This window comes from Pogonomyrmex barbatus, unplaced genomic scaffold, assembly GCF_055798465.1.
Source record: "Pogonomyrmex barbatus isolate J1 unplaced genomic scaffold, ASM5579846v1 scaffold3, whole genome shotgun sequence".
In the NCBI taxonomy this organism is placed as follows: Eukaryota; Metazoa; Arthropoda; class Insecta; order Hymenoptera; family Formicidae; genus Pogonomyrmex; species Pogonomyrmex barbatus.
This window is the reverse complement of record NW_028297127.1, coordinates 21,266,352-21,291,528: the sequence shown is the minus strand read 5'-3', so window position 1 is coordinate 21,291,528 and position 25,177 is coordinate 21,266,352. Positions and strand designations below refer to the sequence as shown.

Below are 25,177 nucleotides of genomic sequence, written 5' to 3'. Positions count from 1 at the left end.
ATCTCTAGACCAATGCGGTCTACTGTGCCACGCCCGTTTTGTAAATCTTATCTCATTTACATTATAAAAAAAATTACATATCACAATTACATTAAATTATAAAATGGAAATATAGATATTATATTTATTTTGATGTTTTATATTTATATTGGAGCGTTATAATTTTGCATATTTTCTTTATTCTTCGATTAATACACTAAAGTTGACAAAAGTTTCTATATAAATTATGATTTAAGATCGATAAATTATCATTTCCGATATTTAATCTTGGAAAGATCTAAATTAATTCAACAACTTATGTGTATTTATGAATATATCATTTATTAATAACAATATCCTATTACTTAAAAATATAACTTGACAATTCCTCCGAGACGCAAAAAATATAAATCTTAATTTTATGCTATATTTGAAGCTCATTTATAATTCACATAATTTGTAATTAAAATTGCTTTTACAGTTAATTTTAAAACGGATATTATTATATTAATACTATAACAGAAAGTATCGTTATAAATAAATCTGAAATAGATTTTTTTCCAAATAATGCAATAATTATGTGGCAATAGCAGAGATATGCATTTATGTATTTATTTCTTCAGTATATTGAATTTAACATACTTTCTCAGTTTACATAAAATAACGAAATATATCTCAAGAAATTGCCTATGCTAACAAAAGATCAGTTAATTAAGATATATTAGGAAAATTGTGTTTATTCACTGCGTAATTAAATATATAATTTTTAGCTAATTTTGGCAAATTGACATTTCCTTTTAACACATGATTGACTTGCAAAGTGTTCGAAAAACTTTGAGATGCGATCAATAATTTTACATATCTAAAATTATTACTTGATACAATCTTTAACGCAGTAACATAATGATTACGTGAATGTTCAAGTTCAAGACTGCAACTGCTAATTTCCACTTGCATTGAGAATAAAATTATAATAAAATTCTATTAAATTGAATACAAATTATTATTTAAAAATATAATTTTGTAAAATTGTTCTTGCGATTCTATCTATAATCTTCCATCGTATTTCAATGTGATATTTCTTCTATTTTAACTTTGATATTCAAAAGATATTAAACAACATTTGTATGCATCACTGATATTATCCAAAGTACTAGATGAAAATAAGCTTTATTTTTTTGCGAATAGTTCATCTATTTGTATTCAATTTATTATTAAAATAAATGAATGATAATTGTATGTGCTCATTTAAATCTAAATAGATAATGCGTTGAAAACGTTTGTGTAGTCTAATTGTTATTGTCCATCGTTGTTTAGTCATTATAAGACCTTGGTCAGTTAAAACTGTGTTATCACTATTGTACTGAAAATTTTCGAAGCTTATAGAAAATCTGGCTTTGCTTCACGTGATTATATAATTAATATTTATACATTGTAACATAAAAGTTTTATTTTTATAATTATTTCACTATAATGTATAAGCGTTTGATCAATTCCTTTATCTAATCCGGCGTTTAATTTATGGACGAGTCAAACTCTGATTAATACAATGAACAATCAAAAAGTTTATTATTTACATAACAGCACCATAGATATATATATATATATATATATATATATATATATATATATATATATATACACATAATTCGGTCTACAGTTTATCGCATACAGCAGAAACATGCATACTTGACTAATCGTTTCTTTGGAACACTAATGAGGCAGGTAGATGAAACGATATGCAGATAACAGGCCATTTCATACGGAAATTACGAAAGTATATACGTTTGCTACGTATAACGTACTAAAATTTTTGTGCGGAATATGCACAAAAATTTTACGAGACTGGCGAAGTGCTTGGCACGGTTAGTCTGTTACCGTCATTACTGCTACTACTGCTGTGAGTAGGATGTATTGAATTACTAATTTGAACGGACGACCTGTAAATATAAAGAGACATGTTTAAATAAAATTTGCCAACAAATATGTAATTATTAACAATAATTAATAATCATTTTTGTTTATAATTTAAATAATTCATTTTTGTCATCTAGCTATTTCCTATTATATTTGTGCATTGAAACATTATTAAACATAAATATTATAATTTACAAATTTCTTTTCAACATTATATAAAGTTAAGATCCTTTGAAAATAAACTTTTTTATTCATTTTATTTAGTATTGTATTTATATATCAAAACTATTCTAAGAATAATCTTCTATCAGGAGAAAATTTTGTTAATCTTGTATCCAATTCGTCGATTCGATTATTCACCATAAATAAAAATTCAATGAGATATGCTCGAATCACTTACCTATTATGCCTTAAATGGCTTTTGACTAAATCTCCGGAAGCTAACGCGGCCATTAAAGATAATTCTGCGGCAAGCACAGTAGCGCAAACGATTCGAGCGAGTCTTTTAGCGTTTTCACCAGGTTCCGTGGGATGTGCACCCTTGACTCCCAGCATCGCCAGACATGCTCCTTGTGCCGGTAAACCGGTACCACCACCCACTGTACCGACTTCTATGCTGGGCATTGTGCAGGTTACGCGTAGATCCTTACCATCCTCGCCCCATGCTTCCATCAGCGTTAAACAGTTACTGCTGCTAATGTTCTGCGCGGGATCCTGTCCAGTAGCGATGAAAATCGCGGTCACGATATTGGCGGCATGCGCGTTAAAACCGCCTATGCTACCGGCCAAGGCTGAGCCGGTAAAATTCTTTTTGTTATTAAGCTTGATAAGTTTATTCACCGTAGTTTTCAGTACAAACGTCACGTCTTCTGCTGGTACGATTGCCTCACATACCACGCTTTTACCTCTACCTTCGATCCAATTGACAGCCGCGGGTTTCTTATCGGTACAAAGATTCCCACTCAGAGAAATTATTTCCATATCTGGAAAATAAGTCTGCATAGTCAGTAAAGCTCTTTCCGTCCCCTTTGACAGCATATTCATGCCCATGGCATCACCAGTTGTGGCAACAAAACGCATATGCAAATCTCGACCGGCTATGCGCGGCTGGATTCTTATTAGACGAGCGAAGCGGCTGGTCTGGTCGAAGCTATTCTTCAATTCCTGGAAATTCTGTGATTGTTCTATCCATGACATTGCCTCACACGCGCGCACGATGTCCGGGAATTGCACCACTGGCGCTCGGGTCATCCCGTCCGCCGTTACTCGGGTGGTCACGCCGCACTTCATCAACGCACGACTACCGCGATTAGTAGACGCTACCAAGCAACCTTCCGTCGTCGCCATTGGAACGTGATATAACTGACCATCAATTAGTAATGGTCCAACGATACCAACTGGCACTGGCACGTAGCCGATCACGTTCTCGCAACAAGCACCAAATACCTTGCTGTAGTCATAATGTCTGTACGGTAAATCGATCATCTCCTCGGTGAATTTCCCGGCATTACCTACGACGAGACGCCTGATGTCGACACCACGCTCCATATCGCCTACCGCTTTTTCCAACTGATACGCAGCTATATCCTTGTGTTTCACTAATTGTATCACTTCTTCATTCGTCAATGCACTGGCTCCAAGCTGTATTATATTATACATAATTTTATATATATATATATATATATATATATATACAAATTGATAGATAATATATAATATATAATATGTAATATATATATATATATATATATATATATATTACATATTATATATTATATATTATCTAACAATGCACATCATCTTTTTCTATTATTCTTTACTATTTTCTTACCTCCGATTTATATATTTCACGACAGTCTTCCACGCTCCTGGGAAATTCAAACTTCTTCGGTGACGAGTCAGCTTCGCCGTTGGAGTTGCTCACGTCATGGTGTATTACGTCCGTCTGTACTTCCTTGTCAATGCACTCCACATGAGTGTTGTTCTCATCCAACCATCCGCCACCCACGCCGGACAGAGGGAAGACCGGCTGTTGGGTCGACGGTAACGTTGCGCCGAAACGTTCTCGCAACCACATGTTCATAGTAGTATCTACATCATCTAGATTAGTGGTGTCATCGAGAAGCTCCGCTGACGCTTCTTCTTCCTCTTCTTCCTCTTCTTGGAATCTCAATCGTCTGACCACGTCGTTTCTATCCTCGAAGAAAATGAACTTTACCATCAATGCTAGTAGTAATATAAATATCACGATGTTTTCCGCGCTGATCGATAGCCAAGTCATCAGATGTTCCCTCAACTCCGAATTTTCGGTATGTTCCGAACCGTTTATCACGTTTGAGCTCGTAGAAATCGTTACTGTTTTCGCCGTGTAGTCGGTTTCCTCGCTCTTAAAAGGCCAACGGCTATAACGAGGAACAAACAATTAATATAAATCGTAATTAAATAAATTAAAAAGTTGTAGTTTAATGTAAACAATTATAAGACAGAATAAACATTTATTATTGTAAAATAGAATTAGATTATACGTGTAATATAATTATAAGTAATGTTATTTTACACACACACACACACACACACACACACACACACACATATATATATATAAGGGATGACGATCGGGGAAACTGGAAATCGTAATCGAAGTGCGAAGCGAACGCAACAACGTGTTTTCGCAAACTAAAATATAATTTAGAGACAACCAATCGGAGTAAATCGCGAGCAAGGAAACCCAAAGTATTCTGTACCACCACCTTTCTATAATGTCACCTATTTTTGGATTCTCATTTTACTTTGTATGGACGACCGTCTATCCTTTGTAAACGCGTTACTATTAACGTTCTCATGCAATATTAAAACACACCTCGCCATTCATACAGATTGCACGAAAGCCCAGCTTTTCGGTACTTTAAATATTAAAAAATATTTACAAATTGCATAAATATGAGACAATTGCATAAAATTGGAATTACATAACAAAACGCGTTGCATTCATGTATAATATTATCGCTATTTTTACAATATAAATAAAAAATATTGTAACTCCGGAAATGTTTAAAAACTCATTTCATGCCGAATGTGAAATTGTAAAAATTCAGTTACATCCGTTACTTAAACATTCCTTAAATATTTTATCTGTTAATATTTTGTCAGAAAACAAATAACAAAGTCAAACAACAAAACATGTTTGTCTAAAAACACATTTGAAATGTTATTCTTTTGATGTCATCGATTTCGTCAACTTTTTTATGTAAACAACTACTCAAAACGAGAAAAACTATGCAAATATGGATAGCATTTCCGGCTGTTACGAATTTGTTTCACGACCGACGAGCCTTTGAAAACGTCCAAACTTCTCGCATGATAAGATCACCTTTCGTACGCGAAAAGCTTCATTGAATATGGATACTTTATTGAATAGAAGTGTATATATAAATGCTAATACATCCGCAGATGAACCTGATCTGACGTTGAAATTAGGCGTCACAAACCTTTTTAACAAAGGCAGTGCAAACATAAAAAAGTAATGGGGGTCAAAATGACAATAGTTTCTTTTGCCACGGCTTCCGCCGTGTATATACATTATTGTATACGGCCGTATTCGCCAATTCGAAAATTCAAGACACTAAGAGATCATCTTACATATTATCGCAAAAGACAATGGCGATGCATACCTGTGAACATGTACTACGAGTAAACCAAAAATCATGATCATTTTGACTCGCTCCACCACGGGATTCGGTTTTTGATCTTCCTCGTTTAACGGCTGCATTATGAATATCCTGTCCGCGCTCAATTGCCTCATGTTATTATTCCCACGTGAAATCTATAATAAATAATGATGAATCTTTTACATTGATAAATACATGTACATATATCTGATATTTGAAAATATAAATTATATAACAATAATCAATTGCACAATATGCATATTGAATTTTATTATTAAATATATAAAATCAATTCAATTTTTTCTAGTTTTATGTTTTTAAAATCTTGATAAGTTCGATGTTTCAAATATAAAAAAAATGTATATTTATTTTTTGCATTCATATATTTGACATATAACAATAACAACAACACAACCACAACAACAATAATAACAATAACAATAATGATAATAATAATAACATAATATGTTCAACCATTTAATAGCATTTAATTTCTCTGATGACAAGTGGGGCGTTCTTTTTGGTCTATACCTCTTAATTTGCGTGTTACGCTTTCTACGTTTGAAATTGAATAAATATATATTCAATGTAAAGGAGAAGAAAAATTGTGCAGGAAAGGAGTAATTTGAATGAAAACGTCGAATTAAGTTACCTCGATTGTAAGCGATAAGCAGGCCGGATAGAACGTCATGAAGACGATGTAGTTGACGATGACTCCGAGGCACGCAAAGGTACAGAGGATCTCGAGCCTTCTGATACCCGACAAGGATCCTATGCCGATCAGAAGAGCCTCTACGAGGGTGTCCACGGTAATCGTTGGTCCCAGCAGAGACATGCCGCGCGCGATGTTTGCCTTGACTTCTTCCTGATTCCGCGCGCTGAGCGCGTACTTCGCCAACGTCGCGGCCTTCGAGAGGTTTATACGAAGCAGATAGAAAAATAAGACGTCCCTGAAGAGAAATAATTATAGTCATATAATGGTATAATAATAGCCGTAAGAAAGATAATTTTATTTTTTTTTTTTTTTTTTTTTTTTTTAAGCGCCAACGGCACGCTTACTTCAAGTCCGCGATGTCGCTGCGGCTAAAGCTCACCACGCTGGATGTGAACACTACGCTAGAGAATACGGTGAATAGGCCGACGATACCTAGAACGCAAAAGGCCTATTGAGTATGCGATAATCAAAGTTAAACTGTCGAATGTGTTAAATTGTGACAAACGAAAGCAGTGATTTCGACACCTAATGTGAGAGATGCGTAAACAGATATACATCGGTCATCTTGTTTCTCTTATATTTACGAGTTGAAAATTTCTTTGTCGTGTGTGTGTGCGCAACATATAAATGGAATACGAAGTATCTATTTTAATTGATAATCTATTTATTTTCATCATCAATATAAACATCTACGCAGTCGATGTTTATACAGCTTTGTATTTGTGGCCATAATTCTTCTCTGAATTGAAATATCGTCATGCGTCATGTAGAGTTAAATTCAGTAACCGTAAATTCAGTAATCAAATACAATGTTTCGTACAAATTGCTATCGCTTTCCACAAGACTTTCACTGTTTGCCATCGGCTTGGGCTTTCACATGCCGCTCGAGAAGATCCGGTTTTATGAATGGTCCTGACACGCGTAATTATTACGCATCTCTCTCCGCATCTTTTTCTTGTCAACGAATCAGGATGTATCGATCAGAAGATGTACTACGAAACTGTTTGGAGGGGATTTCGATCGGAGTTACTCCGTTTTAGGAAAGATAAAATTAAAATCTAGGAAACAAATGAGTAATTTTGATCGGAATCCATTTCGAACAGTTCCATAATATATATTCTCGAATATGAAACAAAATAATTCCATTCGCAGAAAAATCAGGTAAAACTGAAGCAAACTTCATTATTTTTATTTCTTATATAATGTTAATATTTTCTTGTTATATTTATTTTATATTATATTGCAAATGTCGTAGAAATAAGTATATATTTTAAAAACTCGACATTTCTATAAAAAAATATCGCAAACAGTATTATATTTCAACGTTCAAAAATAATTAAATAATGTACAAATAGGAAATATAAATGTATATATAATTAAATGAGTATAATTAAGTGAATGTATAATATCTATATAGAATTAAATATGTAAATTAAAATTAAATATGTAAATATGTAAATTAAATATGTAAATTAAAATTTTTACGCATAGTTTATAGAAATTTTTTATACGTTACTTATTATGCTTAATATATGTAATAAACTACAAATAACTAAAAGTGAGCAAAAAGCTTTTCAATATTTAAATATAGGAATAGATAGTATAAATATTTATATAGATAATATAAAATAGACCGTTGGACAAGGTCTTTAGTATCTAATAACATAAAATTTCAATATTATTTTATATATTCAAAATGGTAACAAAATTATACCACATAAATATGTAATCTAAAAAAAATGTCTACTAAATCATTTAATCGGTTATATTGCATAGGTAGTTTCAGTATAAATTATTATTATGTAATAAATATATATTATATAGGTAACAGTACATAAATAATAGTAATCAAATGTTTTAATCGAAGAACATAATCTTACCTAAAATATACTTAGAACCTATTCTTTGTAAATTGCGGAACTGATGATAGGTAAATAATACCGCCAAGCAGCGTATTATCGTCATCACTATTACGTTAGTCGCTTTTAGGTCCTGTTAAACAATATACACATTATAAACTTTTTATTTATTGGAATCATAAAAAAAAATAGTGCGTATAAAAATTTTATATTTAATTTAATACGACAGTGTTACGTCAATTATTCCATCACAAATAATATAAATAATATCTGATGTAATTATTTATTCAAAAATATTTATATATATATATATATTTTTTTTTTTTTAATAATTCGATTCGAAATCTCTTTAATACAATATTAAACATACTTATGTAAAATAAAACTGCAACTTTGCATATTCTCAAGAGAACGATCGAAGCTTCTTTGACCTTTATGAGATCTGCTTACCATAGTATCGCATCTATCATGGTGACAATATGCATCGGATAAGTTTTCTTCGCGCATCTGTCCATTCCCCGTGTCCAAGTTAAGCAAGCACACTGTCAAAGTGGAGATCGTCACGATGACCTCCAAGGGATGGCCGCTGCAGAACTGGCCGTATATCTCGAATGCTCGCGCCAACATCGTTAATTTCGTATGAAAAACTGCGTGTAATCTGCAACACATATTGACACGTGCGACTTTTCTAACAAATAATCAATCGTAATAACTTACGAAAAGAGACAAAGAAAATAGATTTTTTTTTTTCTTTACCAAAAACGAAAAAGAAAGCAAACAAATTACAACTATTGAATCATGAATATCTATTTTATTCTTTTTATAATGTCAGGTAATAATTGTATAAATAGATTGTATAAATTGAGCAGAAAAGTTTTTTGTAATTTTACGAACTTCGAAATAATTCGTGAGATATTAATTTATAAAGATTCGCGAATGAGCTCGCATCCACGTAAACAGACAGCTCAGTTTTGCACTTACGCTTGCTAAGCGTGCAGCAAGATACTGAATATGTGTATTACAAATGGATGTTCTATTATACTTGTAGATTATATCTCCAAACACCTAGCAACGTAAGTGCGCATAAAACGCTGAATTGTTTCTTCTCGTGGATGCACGCTTGTTCGGGAATATTCATAAATTCCCATTAGTTATTTCAAAGACTGCAAAATAACACAAAACTTTTCTGCTCGGTGGTTTAATCACGCTCTATTTGCCGAGAAGCGATACAATTATTATGACACATCTGTATAAATGCACATGTTTTTTTCATTTTTTATTGAGGCATTTTTTATGAGGGGACTCATCAGAATCATAAATTTTGTGTTAAATTGATTAAAATTAATTATAATTTGTTGTAGTTGTAATAAATTCTAATTAATTGTACTTATATGTCTATTCCTCTCTCTCCCCCCCCGTCCCTCTCTCTTTTCTTATCACTTATTTAAACATCATTTATTTAAATCATTTATTTAAATTTTCTTTATTACATCACTTTTTGAGAGGCTTGTCACAAAAAATTTTGATTATTAATTTCAATTTCAATTAATACTAATGACTGCGAGAAGGTATCAGGTCCTTTCGAGAATAAGATAACACTTGTATATCGTATGTCTATACCCATATACAATTTGCATACAGCGTAAAGAGACGAAACTCAAGTTTGGGGAAAGTGACCATTGCATCATTTTTCGAGTGTCAACGTTTCACATATATAATAGCTTTTAGCTAATTAACTTACATAATTGTTATATAATAGTCCAATTCTTTTTTCGAGATAATTTTCTATGTCATAAGATATCGATTCTATTTTACACGTACATTTTATCGCACAATATAACTAATATTTATATCTCTTTGTAAGCGATATACAAATATAAAACAGTACTGATATAAAAGACGGATTAAAATTACAAAAGTTCTAGTTTTATACGATTAAAAATAACATTGAACAATCATAAAAAATGAAAATACTGAATAATGTTTTTAAAACAAAATATTCACTAATAAATAATGCTTTTTATTATTTCACAAAGGAATAAATATTACATTACTACATTACAAATGTAGGCTCCTAGAAACCTAACATTTGTAGATTCTAAATTACAGAGAAGATGCATCAAAAAAACTTTCTTTGAAATTTTCATATATCTCGAAAATTTCAAAGAAAGTTTGAAAGCCATATAAATTTATATTGTATGTGCTTTATAACTCCATTTAAAAAAGTTTTTCTTTTACGAGTGTATTCCTAAGTTCTCAAAACACCATATGACAAACACCATTTTGATGAAATGACAGTTGAAAAGCAACATTTGAAATGCATTTTTTTACGCATTTCGAAAGATAAAAAAAATGTTATCTGTAAACACAGAAATAATTTATCCCGCTCTGGACAAGTAAAAAAACGAGCAAAAAATAAAGTTTCGGAATGGAAATTTTTTTTCGGCTCGATATTGATTCCGAAATTCAATATTCAAGCCAAAAAAATTTTATCTGGTATAAAGGATGTATATCTGGTGAGATGTAAAAATAAAACGTGCAGTGTACTATAAATTGCTGAATTCTGGTCGCAGAAAATTATCAATAACAATTTCAAACTATCTGCTTGAACGATATATTGCAGCAAAAAAGATTTTATACTGACTACGGAATTAGGCGATAAGTGATTTTGCAATACGACAACGTTTAACTGCATATAAAAGGGACGAAGAACGTCATCTATGCAAAATTCTTCCTCATGTGACTTATTCATCAGATCTAGCCCCGATCTAATCGGACTGCTACCTATTTCAATCGCACATTTTGAGGAAGTAGGGAATCTATAAGGCCCAGCATTGATGACCTTATCGAGTCAAAACCAAGCTTTTTTCGCGAAGGCACTTGCTGCTCAATAGATAGAGCAAAGTCATTGAAAGTAATGAAAATTATTTCAAGAGTTAAGACATTAAATTTGTACTTGACTTTTTCCGAATGAATATCGAATATCATGAAAAAAAGATACCGAATTAACTTGCACACCTAATATGTTGTCACTTTTACTCGCACCACTTGTTTGTGCACCACTTGTTTACTCATCTTCTCTATTTTTACATATGTAATAAATTTTTTATATTATCTTGATCTTCATTATCTATGCACAAAATAAATTCAGTTATGCATATGCATGCCAGAATAGATGTTCTTAAAATAACTTATATATATATATAAAATAAAAATTTATTCTTCGAAATGTACGTGGCTCTCCTAAACACTCGTTAAGCATTCGTTTAACATTTAGGAGAACATTTGTCTTAAATGTTACGAGAATGGAATATTTTGAACGATCGAGACGTCGAATCTCTCCACTGATATAGTATCGAAATTCGATAATATTGTTGCAACGAGTTGCAACATCGTGCTCTTGAATATTCTGAACAGCACGTTTCTCCCTCGCTTTCTAATCGATCGCCAGCTCTACCTGGAGGAAAAATGCTTGAGAAAAAAATTAAGCGGATCTGGTCCTATGTAAATACTACTGCCGTACGATAGTGGGCCTCTAAAATAAGTCAAAGAGAGAATATTTACAAGAATATGTGCAATATTTGCGTATTCTGTAAAATAACTCTTTAATGGCAAATACAAAGCACAAAATACAAGTTCTAGAGTATTTTATGTACTAACGCACCTAGATAATCAAGATTTTTGCATACGATAATGACACGTATCTTGTCAAGAAAGAGCACTAATTCACTGGTGTGAGAAATGTCGAAATGTCTGTCAAGGTCGGTGACTTTCCAAGTGTCGAGAAGTACTCGCGAGTATTTCTATACCCGACTAACCGTTGTCCTCTTTTTAATTTCAACAGTTTTATCACAGAAACTATCTTCTTATTTCTAATTGCAATTTATACTCAAACATCTTTTTGTAGAAACGAATATTGCCGCTTGAAAAATTTCGATAAATAGATAAGCCGAGCAAAGATTCATGATGATGATTCGAACAAATCATCATTTAAAATTCTTTTTCAGAGAAGTTACTTCAATAAAAGATTTGCTATTACATTTTATATTACTATATAATTTTAATAATTTATATTTCGAGATAACTTTTGGAATTGTGTTTAATTCAAATTTTTTCTTCAATTCTACAAATTCATATTATTATTTTCGAATATTAAGATAATTTCTCTTAATTCTTAAAGACAAACTGTATATGTAAGAGATTGTTAAATAGATAAATATAGGATTAACTATCTTAAATAATTTCTATCTCTATTATCATTATCGTATTACATACGAATTAAATAAATTAAATTCTATCAACAGTTTGATAAATAATAAATTAATTACATACAATAAATTATATGTGTAATATTTAATTCCCTCGTTACGCTTATCTCATGAGTGGCATCGTACAGATTGCATTTGAACAACTCGTACATTTGTCATGTATGTTGTACGTAACTGTTATCACAAAAAATTGTGTGCAAATTTTATTTTATTTCGTATTTTATTTGAAATATTTCACGATTAAATATTGAAAGTGTATGATTATGTAAACAATTTTTTTTTTGTGTCAACAATTCCTCGTACAAAGTAAATGCGATAAATTGATAGAATTGTTTTGAATTTTATATTTAATTAAAAAATATATCGATCAGGCCAGAAAAAAATAACTATTGTGTCTAATATAATAAAAATAATTCATAATCATAGTGAAATAAAATGCGTCGCAAAAAGCGAATTTATCGACACACAGATTTTTTTTTTCAATTCCACGTTGCCAAAAGCGACATTCTTTCCAACTTAATCTTCGATATCTGTAATCAAGAGAGAAAGTGTCTCTGCGCGATAGCGTCCGACGTCCTGTACATCCTGCTTTTTTTTTTCCTCTCCATCATACTTCCCTTTTCGTCACAGTCGCATTCTCGGTGTAACTAAATCGGGCGAAATTTTCCGTACCTTTCCATAGACACACACCGAAGAGAATCGATACTTTCTTTATTCCTTCACCGTTCACTTCTCTCCCGGCCCGGCGTATTAATGCAGCGCCGCCGCGGCTGCCGCGATCAGCGTCGCTTCACCGTGTTGTTCACTTTTTCCGGGATACGTTCTCTCCCGCGACCGGGTGACCCTGAAGTAAATGAAATTTACTTTCTTCGACGGTGTGCAACGAACGACGCGCGCTCCGGCACGTCTCCCATCCCTTTCATTTCCCTTTTTTTTCTTTCTCATCGGCGGATCGGCGACGACGTCGCAACGACTAATGAATAGCCGGTGTGTGTGCTGAAGATTGAACTCGCGATTGACTCTACGGGATTTAATCGCCGTCCTAGAAATTCCAGAATGCCCTGCACGAAGGACGTTCCCAAAGGTTAATTCTATAGTAAACGAACTCTTGACGAGTCCTTCCCAGAAGCGCGTGTAACTCGAGACCTTTCGGACAATCGGTACTGCTATTAAAGATATATTTTGTATGTTTACTGCGTTATTATTTAGATAATTATTTAAATATTAGCTTAGTATTTAGAAGTATTTTAACGAACGGAATTTTCGGTACAATTATACTCATAAAATCAGTTACGCAATTTCTTTTTCGTACAAGTTGGTCCTCAGTGAGAAAGAGATGCTTTTAATAAAAAATAAAAGCCGGTTCACTTGGGAAAAAATAAAATTGGAACTTCACGAATCTTCATCGACTCTCACTTATGCATATGCATGTATTCTATTTTCTCATGAAATGCGTTACAATCTATGGAGCTCACAAAAAATAATCATAAATAATTGTAAAACTCAAGGAATAAAATTTTACCGTGACACAGATTCACAAGCTTTGCTTGAAGAGATATTTAATATTAAAATATCAGCAAGTTTGAATAAGTAATTGAATTTGTCAAATCAGGACAGATTTAATAATAAGATATTAATCCAAAAATAGAGAGATGAACTTTCTATATTAAAAATGAATAGGCATGATTCGCAAAACTTTTATTAATATATCACGTGATTTATTTCAAAATATTATTTTCTAGTACTATTTTCTCTATTTCTATCTTATTTTCAGAAATAAATCACAACAAATCACACTGATTTATATAGAAATAGTTATATAAAAAATAGTTTATATGCTCAGACATCAAAATCATGTGATATATGTACATTTCACATTCGGATAAAGATAGATACGTTTTATTTTGTTCCAGCTAAACATTATTTTCTTGCAAAATGTTTTTGATTTAAAATAATCAATTAAAAATGCTAAAATGTTAAAATTAGAAATCCATTTAGCAAAATAACGAACCACAAATATACACAGTACATTATATTTATATTGTTCCTATTAGAATGTATGTACATAAATCGTAAATAAAAATTGATAAATATATGATCAAAATAAAAAATGAAATAAAACGTTTAAGTCGAAATAATGCAAAAGTCGAACATACCTGAATTGTTGAAAATAAAGCAAGCTGACTTTCGATCCAAAGACCGTCGCTGTCGCGCAAATATTTCGGTGATGATCAAAATATTATCTTCAACCTCTCGTAAGTTTTTCATCGATCTTCGTTTCTCGAAATACTTGTTACGATCCTACGCCGACGCCGACGCCGACGTCCAAAAATTACACGCGCGGAACGCTTTGACGTATCACGACAAGATACCTGGACGAACGAATACATGCAAGACGACGCGCAAGAATCGAATTCACGAACGAGATCAAGATATGCTTCGAAGCATATAAGAATAAGCAGAATAATGATGAACACCCACCGGCGGACAACGTCGGGACGTTGGGACGCCTTGGAACATCGGTTTTGATCTGCGACTCGACTCGTTGCAAACGCGAGTGATATAAAACCTTCCCCCGAATCACGCGGCGCGCACCGAGCGACTGAATTGACGTTGGCTGCAAGTCGCGAGCGATCAGCGATGCTTGCAGTTGCCGCCACCTTGCGCCTCGGTAATCTTCGCGAGCGTTCGGACGCAGTCGGACACGCAGGCGCGCGGTGAGCGTGCGTGCGCGGTATCGAATAAGGGGAATTTTCGTGAATGGATTTCTCGCACGATTTCAGAAATCCTATAAAAAACGGCGACCTTCGCGAGTGAACATTTCCATAATTTTCATTCCGTATTTGAAAAAAAAAAATTCAATTTTGATACGCACCACTAGATTAACAATATCGATCACGCGATGAAAATCGATAATCTTATGAAAGTCGCGTGATCACGTATGATTGTTAAAATTTTGAATAATATCTATGATGTAGTATTAATTTATTAATTTATTATTATTTCAATATTTTTTAAATAAATACATATATTTACAACTTGCTCATATTTAATTTTATTTAAATTGCGTTTTTACAATACATTTATGATTGATTATCTACAAAGATAACTATAGAAAAAAAATTGTAGTTTTGCGATAATATAATATCCTAATAAAATTATCTTTTAAAAAAGGTAAAAAATAATGCCAAGTTCACGCGCCCGTTTTCTTATTTATATAAAAGAAAGAATTTTATACAAAAATTTCCATCTACAAAAATCTTTTTAATAATAAATTTCATATTGGTACAAAAAATGTGATATGAAGAACTGGCGCCAATTTCTAATTTAATAAAATAAAAAGAGTTTTATATCGAAATACATTTTATTTTATAGTTCATTTTTATTTGAAAAATCGTTTAATTATTTCTACAGAAAACATGATATCAAAAATTGGCACAAACTTTTAATTATATGAAGTAGAAAAGAAACTTTGCAAAGGTGAAAAAAGATGTTATCAATCCAAAATTAATGTCAATTTGTAGTTGCCAAAAAAATTTTTTATTAAATTATTGTATTTGTGTTTATATAAAAATAAAATATAAAACAAAATCTGATGTGTAAGAAAAAAAAACGACATACAAAAATTTGGCGCGCTCGGGTTTTGTACGTCAAATTTTGCGCGTAAACTTGGCATCGAGACACCCGTGTCTCTTGATTATAGCAATATGCACGTTTATTCACGAAGTATTTAGATCATAAAATATAAATTTAATAAATTAATATTAAATATAATATTTTATTATTCAAATTTATGTTGAAGAACATACATTTAGATTAAGACTTGGCTTTCTCATTACAATCATGTTGAATTAGTCAAAAGCGAGAGACTTGCAAAAAGTTTTTTGCGTTGTATAGTTTCATTTTATACTTTTTCCTTAAAAACATGATACGTTCACATTTCTTAAAACTTGTAAAAACTACCAGAAAGTAAAACATCTATTCAATAAATCACGTAAAAATGTAAAATAATTCTTAAAATAATGGCGGCCAAAATTGTCTTCCCCCTTAGGTTAGTAGCGTTTCAAGCAAAATGTACTCGCAGTTATATCGCATCTAAGTATTCATACATTATGTTAAGTTCGACAACGTTGCTTCGTACCACTTGTCAGAGAGATATATTTACGTAGCCACGTAAATATAAATTCTTATCCGATTGATTATCTGTTTAACTAGCTAATATTATTTTTTTCTCGAGGAGCTATCACTCTGTGAATACTTATAGTAAATTCGATTGGGCGCACTAGTGCACCCAATCGAATTCGCTATTAAATGCGAGTTTCTGCTTGAAACGCTACTAACTTGAGGGGGAAGGCATTTTAGGCCGTTAGTGTATACACTATTCAACTATCAGAAATCACCAGATCACTAAATTTGTTGTTTTTGATTGATGAATTTTGATTGAGCGGTGACATTATTTCAAGAATGATTTTACATAATTTATTGGATAGATATTTTATTTTCTGATTTTTTACAAGTTTTAAGAATATGAACATATCATGTAGAAAAAGGAAAAAGTTCAAAATAAAGCTATACGATGTAAGAAACTTATTGCATGTCATTTCTCATTTCTGATGTCACATAACTTATGTCGCGCCGCGAAAGAACTGAGCCTTAATAATAATTAATAATATCGATAGTTTTCGATCATTTCCGAAATCTTCAGGCTTTTGATGGTTAAAAATTGATTTTCAATAATATCTTATCGGTGCGCATATTAATGACAAAATAATCTCGCGATTATATGCCGGTATCATTGTAATATCGATCTTTTAAAAATGTGTAATAATATATTAAATTATATTAATATTATCAGAAATCAATTTGTTTTTTGATAAATATCCAATGAGGGAAGTCAGCCCTGATGAACTTGATCTTGACATATGTTGACATGTATGATTATATAAAATTATACATAATTATTTTTCAAACTTTCTTTGTTAATAAATTTTTAACAAATAATAAGCGAAAACTAAAATCTTTTAAATGTTGTTCGAAATCATGGCCACAACACAAAACAACTCAAAATTATCAGGACTTCCCTTATCAGTATTTATCCAATGAATAATGCAATGAGCAAATTGTTTTACATAATAACATAAAAAATGAAATTATTAATCCTTATCATATATTAATGATGAATTGACGTCATCATAATCAATATAGTATTAAAAAGATAATGCTTTACAAATGCATTTAAAAGTTAAATATAGAAATTACAATGCAATAGTATTCAAAGTGATATTAAAAAAAATCATCGTCTATCTTTACAGTTAAATAAAAAAGCGTTATTATAGTCGATTATGTAATCCGAGCCAAAAGTTCATTAGTGTGCAGAATAATATTTTTTTTCTTTTATTAAATGTTCTTCATACATTTGACGCCGGCGAATTAAAACAGATGGAGCACTATAAGCACAAGTTAACAATTTAAATTTTATTTTAATTTATTTTAATTTATTTTAATTTAATGACTGTTACAATTGTAAACAACATCTACATGTAAGTTAAAATTTAAAAGCATTAAAAATAAACAGTAAAAAATTGAGATTAGCTCAGCTGTAAAAATCATTAATGCACGCATAGTTACATTTCAAAATCTACAAGCTCTATTCGATGTTAAGGTTAAGGTTAATGTTTAATCGCCACTTTTGTGATCTTTCTTATATAGATTTCATTATCCTTCAGGATTGTATTAAAATAATTATTCCCATGTTTTTAATAAAACAATGATATTTATGAAAGTTATGACAGTTTTACATATTACGATGTTTACTTCTATATTAAGTTTTGTTAATATATTAATATTACAAAAATGAAGAGACTTGAAATATAAAAATATAAAAGGTAAATAAAAAAAAATTTAAAGACTATAAATTTTACTTAAAACATTACCATTTAAAACGATATTAATTGTCGATATTGACGAATTTATATTATATATTAGAAATACATAATGTGAGCTATAATTTTAAACAAAGTCTTGCGACGCATACAACAACACTACAAATATTATAAACACATACTACATCGATATTTTTTTTTATAAAACTACAAAATGAAAAATATTATCAATATCGTTTCGCATTCATCTAATAATTGACCCTCACAAACGTCAGTTCTGATAAAATTTAAAATCTGCTCATGTATCATGTATCGTACATATAACATAGATACTATTTATTATTAGATACTACTTTTATTATAGATACTTTTATTATTAGATATTACTTTTATTATTTGTCATTTGCGGTGAGCGAGTGATCTTGACCCGTAATTATTTTCCATAAGGAACGATTTCTTGCAAAAGAAGAGAAGAAAGAAAAATATGTATATACACGCATGATCTGTCGCAAATCGTACAACGTTCGATCGTTACGACTTTCGCAACGCTTTGCAATTTGTAAAGCGCATTAGGAAAGAAGGAATGCAGTCTATTGCATTCCTTCGCACGTATTACCTTGCGGTAATACGTGCGTGCAAAATTTTTCAGCTGCGACAAAGCCACCTCGGTATCAATTAAAGAAAAGTGAACTATCAAGAATGATTGACTGCACTTAATGAATTTCAAGAAGCAGACGAAAACCCGAAGATGAGGAAACTGCTACTTAAATCATTTGGAGATTGTATTTCGCGGAATACAACGATGCCATTGAGACACCAGGCACCATAACACACCAGGCACACTTTCCTGGAGCTAATCTAGCGTCTCTCGATTAGATTAGACGTAAATTTCACGCTGTGCAATATCGCGCGCGCGCGCGCGTGTGTGTGTGTGTGTGTGTGTGTGTGTGTTTGATGGAAATAGGCTTTCGTGCGCGGTCGGTTTCAGCCGACAAAGCGTTCGCCTCTCACAGCTTTCCAAATTGCATTTTCGCCGACGATCGGTTTCTCACAAGCATCCTCAAAACTCTTCCACATGCTTTCTCGCGCTCCCGAGGATCCGACAGTTTGCCGCCGGTCAGAGGCCGCGCTTTGTTTTAAACAGATAATGAATTCGGGAAGTTTTACTATCAAACCTAACCATATGCGTCATGCCAATTCGTACGATCGATTATTTAGAATACAAACAACCGGAGGAAAGTCATTCGATTTGACGACAGCAAATTCCGAGTGTTTCTCTTGATAAGTGAATTTTAACGGGGCAGTGTTTTTCTTAAACGGCGATATTCGATTGATTTATCGATAGTCCATTTACAGAATTGCTCAAAGGTCAATCCGTCCATCAAGACGATCAGTCTTGATGGACGGATTAGCTGCAATACGAATCAATGTAATTACAACGGAAGAAATAGTTTGATCGGTTGTACCAAAATTCTGTTTAAAAATGAACACACAAAATTATGAAATTTCTGATTGAAATTATCAAAATTCTCTTAAACTAACAAGACGCTCTCTGCTTAATTTAAACAAAAATCTAATTTCATTCGGAATTTCTGATTCGTTCATTTTTAACCAAAATTTTTCTTTCATACGTAGCAACCGTTTTCAAAATATTAAAATTAAAACTTGTATTGTGCTTTCGACATAAATTATATAGAATCGGGAAGCGACGCTTTACTTCAACACTCGTGTGAGAAGATTTTTCTTTCGAAACTTCAGGATACGCAGATAGACAATAAAAGCGTGACGCTTATTGTCATTCCTTTCTTTTCAGAGTTTCGGACGACACTTCGGAGCTAGTAAAAACCCGACGATATCGACCGCGTGGTCCAACGAGAGAAAAGAATCGCGTTGAAGAATCTTCGTGCAGCTCGTCTCACAAGCTCACAAGGTGGTACACACGATCGTAAAATGCGTAGTAGTGGAAAGCGGAGAGAAACCCGCTGTCGCGTCGTGTAAATAGCGGATAAACGACGGCCGTTGCGCGTTTACGCGGCGTGGAAAAGCCACGGCGAATCTGTCACGTTTCCCTGCCCTCGGTATTTGTCGTGCCGATATCGTCCAATTTATCTAAGGTACGACCGTGTGATTGGACCGTTAACGAGAAAGGCTTAGACAGTGCCTTGTATATGGAAAGAATAGTTTTATTAGCAGATCTAAAATTTTTGATGTCAGATACGGGTCTGACAATAATTTTGCCGAGTCTTCAAAATTATTCAAATTGATTACTACACAGAAAAAAATTAATCTTAAATCAAGACAGATATTTTTATAAGCGAGAACATTACGTTACAATTTTAGAAAAGTTCAATCTAATTTGAATTTGTATTAATGCAAGTGTTACTTTTGCATAATTCAACACTAAAAAAAAATTTTATATGAAAATTACAATATCCTTGCTTATACATGCTATGAGAATATATCTACATATCTAGTCTTGATTTAAGACTAATTTCTCTTCTATGTAGAAGATATAAAATTATTTTAGTATTATTGTCATATTTAAGTGTCCAACATGATAATTTTGAGAAAAAGAAAATTCTTTCAAGAAAATTCTTTTCAGATTTATATCTGGCCAAATTTTTCAATTTGCCAGCAAAAATGTTCTCTCCACGTAGAAATCGCTACTTCGCTTTCTAACGGGTCGTTTATCGCGATACCATCATTTCACGTGCTACGAGCAGATCCCTCGCGTATGCGCCTGCCGGCGCAAAATTGATTAATAATTCATGCAGCGAGAACGATCGTCAGAAATTCGAAGCTGAAAGGAGTTCCACGCGGACGGAGAAGGATCGGCCATCGAATGGCCGGCGGCGTCGCGTTTCCGGTGTGGTCGCGTGGCCGGTTTCATTCAGCGTTCCGCTAAAATTAAATCGCGACGGCGAATAACGAAAATAAGGAAAATACGTGCTCCGCTTCTACGTGTCCCGTTTCTCGCTCGAGAAGAGCTCCGCTCGTAAATCGTACGCGCGCCCGTTTCAAACAATTTACACGACGCGCGCTCGCGCTCGTTTTCACGGTCAGAAGCCGAAATTAACGGCGCGGTGTATTTTCGCCGGAAACTCCCGGCTTCGCCGAACGCGTAACATCGCGATACAACGGTGGGAAGCCGCCAAAGCCAAAACCAAGTCGTCGGAGTCATAATTCGGCGAAATCGCGACCGTTCTCATCGCATCGTTCATTCCGATCATTCGCCGCCTCGGCAGATGCATCATTTTGCGCTACGTGATCGCAATTCCGATCGGTGCCTGATGACAATCCCGTCGCACAGGTCGGATCGCGATTATTTTCGCGGGGGAGAGAAAGGGAGGGAGAGAAAATTCCGATTCCGGGTGCGGTTCTCCTCGGCTGCATTTTAAACGTCAAAACATCACGGCTTGCGATTACGTCACGGTTCTACTGTTCTTAAAATAGGTATCAAATATTATTATCATTGTTTCCGGGCCTCCGCGACCAGCGTTTTCGGTGCATCCGTAAAGTCACTGTAACCTGTTAAAAGCTTATTTGACTGAAGAACGTAGTGGCGCAGATAAACTTGAAGATTTTTATTTTTTTTTTATCCCATCTACGCCAACTACGGACGGGCACAAAAGAGGAATTCGACTCGGTTCCGCATGTGTGTTTTAAAAGTCGGATTGGCATTATCACTTCCGAGCAATAAATATTGGCCTCGCGGACTTCGTTTTAGAAGCTTTTAGAAACTGTTATCAGAATATCTCATAAAAAAGACAATAAAGAAAAGTGAAAAGGGAAAAAAGATCTTATTTAAACGCGTGTAAGTTCGTGCAGTGCCTGCGACAAAAAAATTTAGGATTGCTTTATCGTAATTTAAAGTCAGTCCCACGCACGGGGAAGTAACGGTGGGGGCGGGTGACGTTAACGCACACGCGTGTTCTTGCGTGTGCGGCATGGTTTCTCTCACGAAGACGCACGCGGCATACTCATTGCGCTTGAGCTGACGGAAGAAAAGTCGCACGGAAATCCCCCCGGGGTCCCAGGTTCACGATCAAACGAGTGACAACCCTCTTTTGAATATTAACGATAATGATGGACATAACTCATTAATATACTCTCAAGATACTACGACGAGTAAACGGTGCAATACAATTATCGCATATTGCAAATAGAAAACGATTAGTTACATGAAAATTAAATGGTAAACTGAAGGACAGAATAAATACCTAATTGAAATGTAAAATATCACGCATATTTGTTGCATTATCAACACAAGCTCTTAAAGCGTAAACGTCTTTTTGTATTTGCTATTATATTTCATTTAATTTTACTGGGGTGCTGTCTTTTTTTTTTGCGCTACATTTAATTTGCACTAGGAAATTAAAATATGACATATTGCATATTGACATATGAAAAAAATGGTTTTGCTGGCAAATCCAAAAATTTGGCCAGATATAGAAAAAATTTTGAGAAAATTCAAAATTATTATATTACAAGTTCAAATTAATTGCTAGATCAAAAACTTAATTATTATCATACTTGAGCATTCTACATAATAATTTTGATAATTGAACAAAATTATGATCGAATCTGTATCTGATCTGTTCTTCTAATCTATAGCTTTCTGTCACACTTTCTAAAGAACTAATAGTACATATGTGTATGTGCGCGCCCGCGCGCGCGCGCGCGCGTGTGTGTGTATGTGTGTGTGTGTGCTATCCAAGTTATGCATAAAGAAATTATGCTCGTACACCTTACGTGACACAATCGACTTAGCGAACGCGTAATAATAGACATGGTTCAACGAAAATCTCTTCCCCTATTGTTAATGCATACGTGAGCTGGCGCAGTCATTGCAGTCATTTAAATTGCATCAGATTGAAACGATGGAGCAAAAAGCTTGGGACTCCTAATTAATTCAATAGTTAATTCAGGCATAACACTGAAATGTACGTTTGTAAGAGTAAAAATTAAAGTAAAAATTAAACTTTGTTCTGTCAGCTTGAACTGTTAGAAGACTCAGAATAATAACAAAACCATAAACGACTTAATTTATGTTTAAAAAAATGTCCGTATGTAACTCCTTTATATTTTAGTGTTTTTTTATCTTAATAACATCGTTAAGTCGTTCCTACATATTACTGAAACTTTTGCAGTTGAATAATAAATATATATTATTTATGTATATTATATATTATATATTATATACCCTCTTCCTTGAATTTTGACAACTTTATATTGTACAAACATATTATTTTATATGAATAATTATTGTAATATTCATTTTCTTCATACATGTAAATATATCTTTTTTATTTTATATATTAATCTTGCGACCTTCCCAAAACAATAAATCTTGCTATTTGAAAAACTTTAAAGTTTACTACATGTAATTAATCAGTATAAGTTTATAAATAAATAAGTTTATTAAAAATATGCTTTATAAAGATATAAATACAAATGTTTCAAAAAAACTAATTACATACAAAAGATATATATATCTCTGAGTATAATGTATTCGGAGATAATATACTCGCATGAGAGAGAGAGAGAGAGAGAGAGAGAGAGAGAGAGAGAGAGAGAGACAGAGAGACATATAAATAGAAATATGACATACTCAAGGAAATGTAAAAAAAATTGCAAAAAATAACATAATACCTAATTGTTACAAAAAAACAAAAAATCACAAAGAAGATCCGTCTTCTACCGTTGACAAAACTAATCTTTTACAAAAACAAAAATCTAATCGGAGCTCAAAGATCAGAGAAAAATTTTGACAAAGGAAACGGCGGAAGGCTTCTTCGCGAGCGCACTCGAAGCGCTCGTAGATGTCAAAGAATTAGGAAGATCCGCCTCGTCGGTCAATCGACCGGTCGATAAACGCGTCCCGCGCTCATCTCGCTCGTGAACGAAATCGCTCGTTGCTACGAGCACGTGTGAAAAATGTCCCTCGATCTCTCGTTTCAATGTCATTACTGCATTCCGTCCGGACATAACCTATACTGGCAGTAACGACGAACAATTTGATTCGACTTACGGTGCAAGACGCCGAGACGTCGCCGGGATGTCACCACGAAGACGTTGCTCACAACTCGTGACGACACACCTCCTTTTCAATCGTTCGTGCGTGTACACACTCCACCTCGTCCAACCCTCATGTTCCCGGTACCCCAGTTGCACTGTTGCACAATGCACACGCCGCGCCGTACGATGCAGTCGAGATGCGTCGTATCCCTCTACGACATCTACACGACGTTTCGTGAACGCGTTGCATCATGTATTGATCCCTCGTGCATCCTCGTGGGAAATTAGGTCGGTACGTATCGTACGTTTGGACACCGGGCGTTGACACATCTCGACCAATTTCGACCGGCGAACACTGTCCACTCGTATATTTATATTAACTTTAATTTCAATTGAACTTAACGCTTCTAGGAATTGGAAAATATAAATCGAAATTAAAATTGATGAACTATAATAAGAAGGAATGTAAAAAAAAGGGATAAAGAGATCAAGGATAAAAAAAGATAAGGAGTAAACTGAAATTAAAGTTAATAGACATTGGTGATCATGATGATCGTGATAGGCATTTGATAACAATTTTAAAATTGTTATCATTTATAAAAAACATTTATAAAAATATTTTTAAAACATTTATAAAAAATAAGTTCGATTTTAAATAATTAGATAATAATGAGACAGTAAAAGCTATAAGAATATATATGTCATATGTCAAAACATTGACAAATATGTGAATATTACATAGATGATTTTGTCCTTTCAGCGCATCTGTAAACTTAAAAATTTAATTTTTAAATTTTTGCATTAATCTTTTTTATGAAAAGAAATCATAAATTGCAACACTAATGTAGAAACTAAATAATATAGAAACTAA

General features: G+C 33.1%; 1 protein-coding gene across 2 annotated transcripts; it reads right to left on the bottom strand.

Moving 5' to 3' along the window:
• Nucleotides 1-295: 295 nt before the first annotated feature.
• On the bottom strand, nucleotides 296-24,497 carry Hmgcr (HMG coenzyme A reductase). Of its 2 annotated transcripts, none has more exons than XM_089078866.1 (9): nucleotides 24,320-24,497; nucleotides 8,589-8,796; nucleotides 8,160-8,271; nucleotides 6,624-6,711; nucleotides 6,217-6,514; nucleotides 5,568-5,719; nucleotides 3,728-4,298; nucleotides 2,297-3,537; nucleotides 296-1,919 (listed from the first exon to the last, which is right to left on the bottom strand). In XM_089078866.1, exons 2-9 carry the CDS (start codon nucleotides 8,763-8,765, stop codon nucleotides 1,817-1,819), a joined length of 2,742 nt encoding a protein of 913 aa, XP_088934992.1. In that variant the 5' UTR covers nucleotides 8,766-8,796; nucleotides 24,320-24,497; the 3' UTR covers nucleotides 296-1,816. The 2 variants fall into 2 exon arrangements, with proteins under 2 accessions (XP_088934992.1, XP_088934991.1); XM_089078865.1 differs by lacking the exon at nucleotides 24,320-24,497 and adding an exon at nucleotides 14,563-15,002.
• Between the last annotated feature and the right edge of the window lie 680 nt (nucleotides 24,498-25,177).

Coding starts and splice junctions, on each gene's coding strand:
- Hmgcr (XM_089078866.1), bottom strand. CDS start 8,765: ATGTTGGCGCGAGCATTCGAGATATACGGCCAGTTCTGCAGCGGCCAT. Junction 8,272..8,588: donor ATGATAGATGCGATACTATG/GTAAGCAGATCT, acceptor ATTGTTTAACAG/GACCTAAAAGCGACTAACGT. Junction 3,538..3,727: donor GTGAAATATATAAATCGGAG/GTAAGAAAATAG, acceptor AATATAATACAG/CTTGGAGCCAGTGCATTGAC.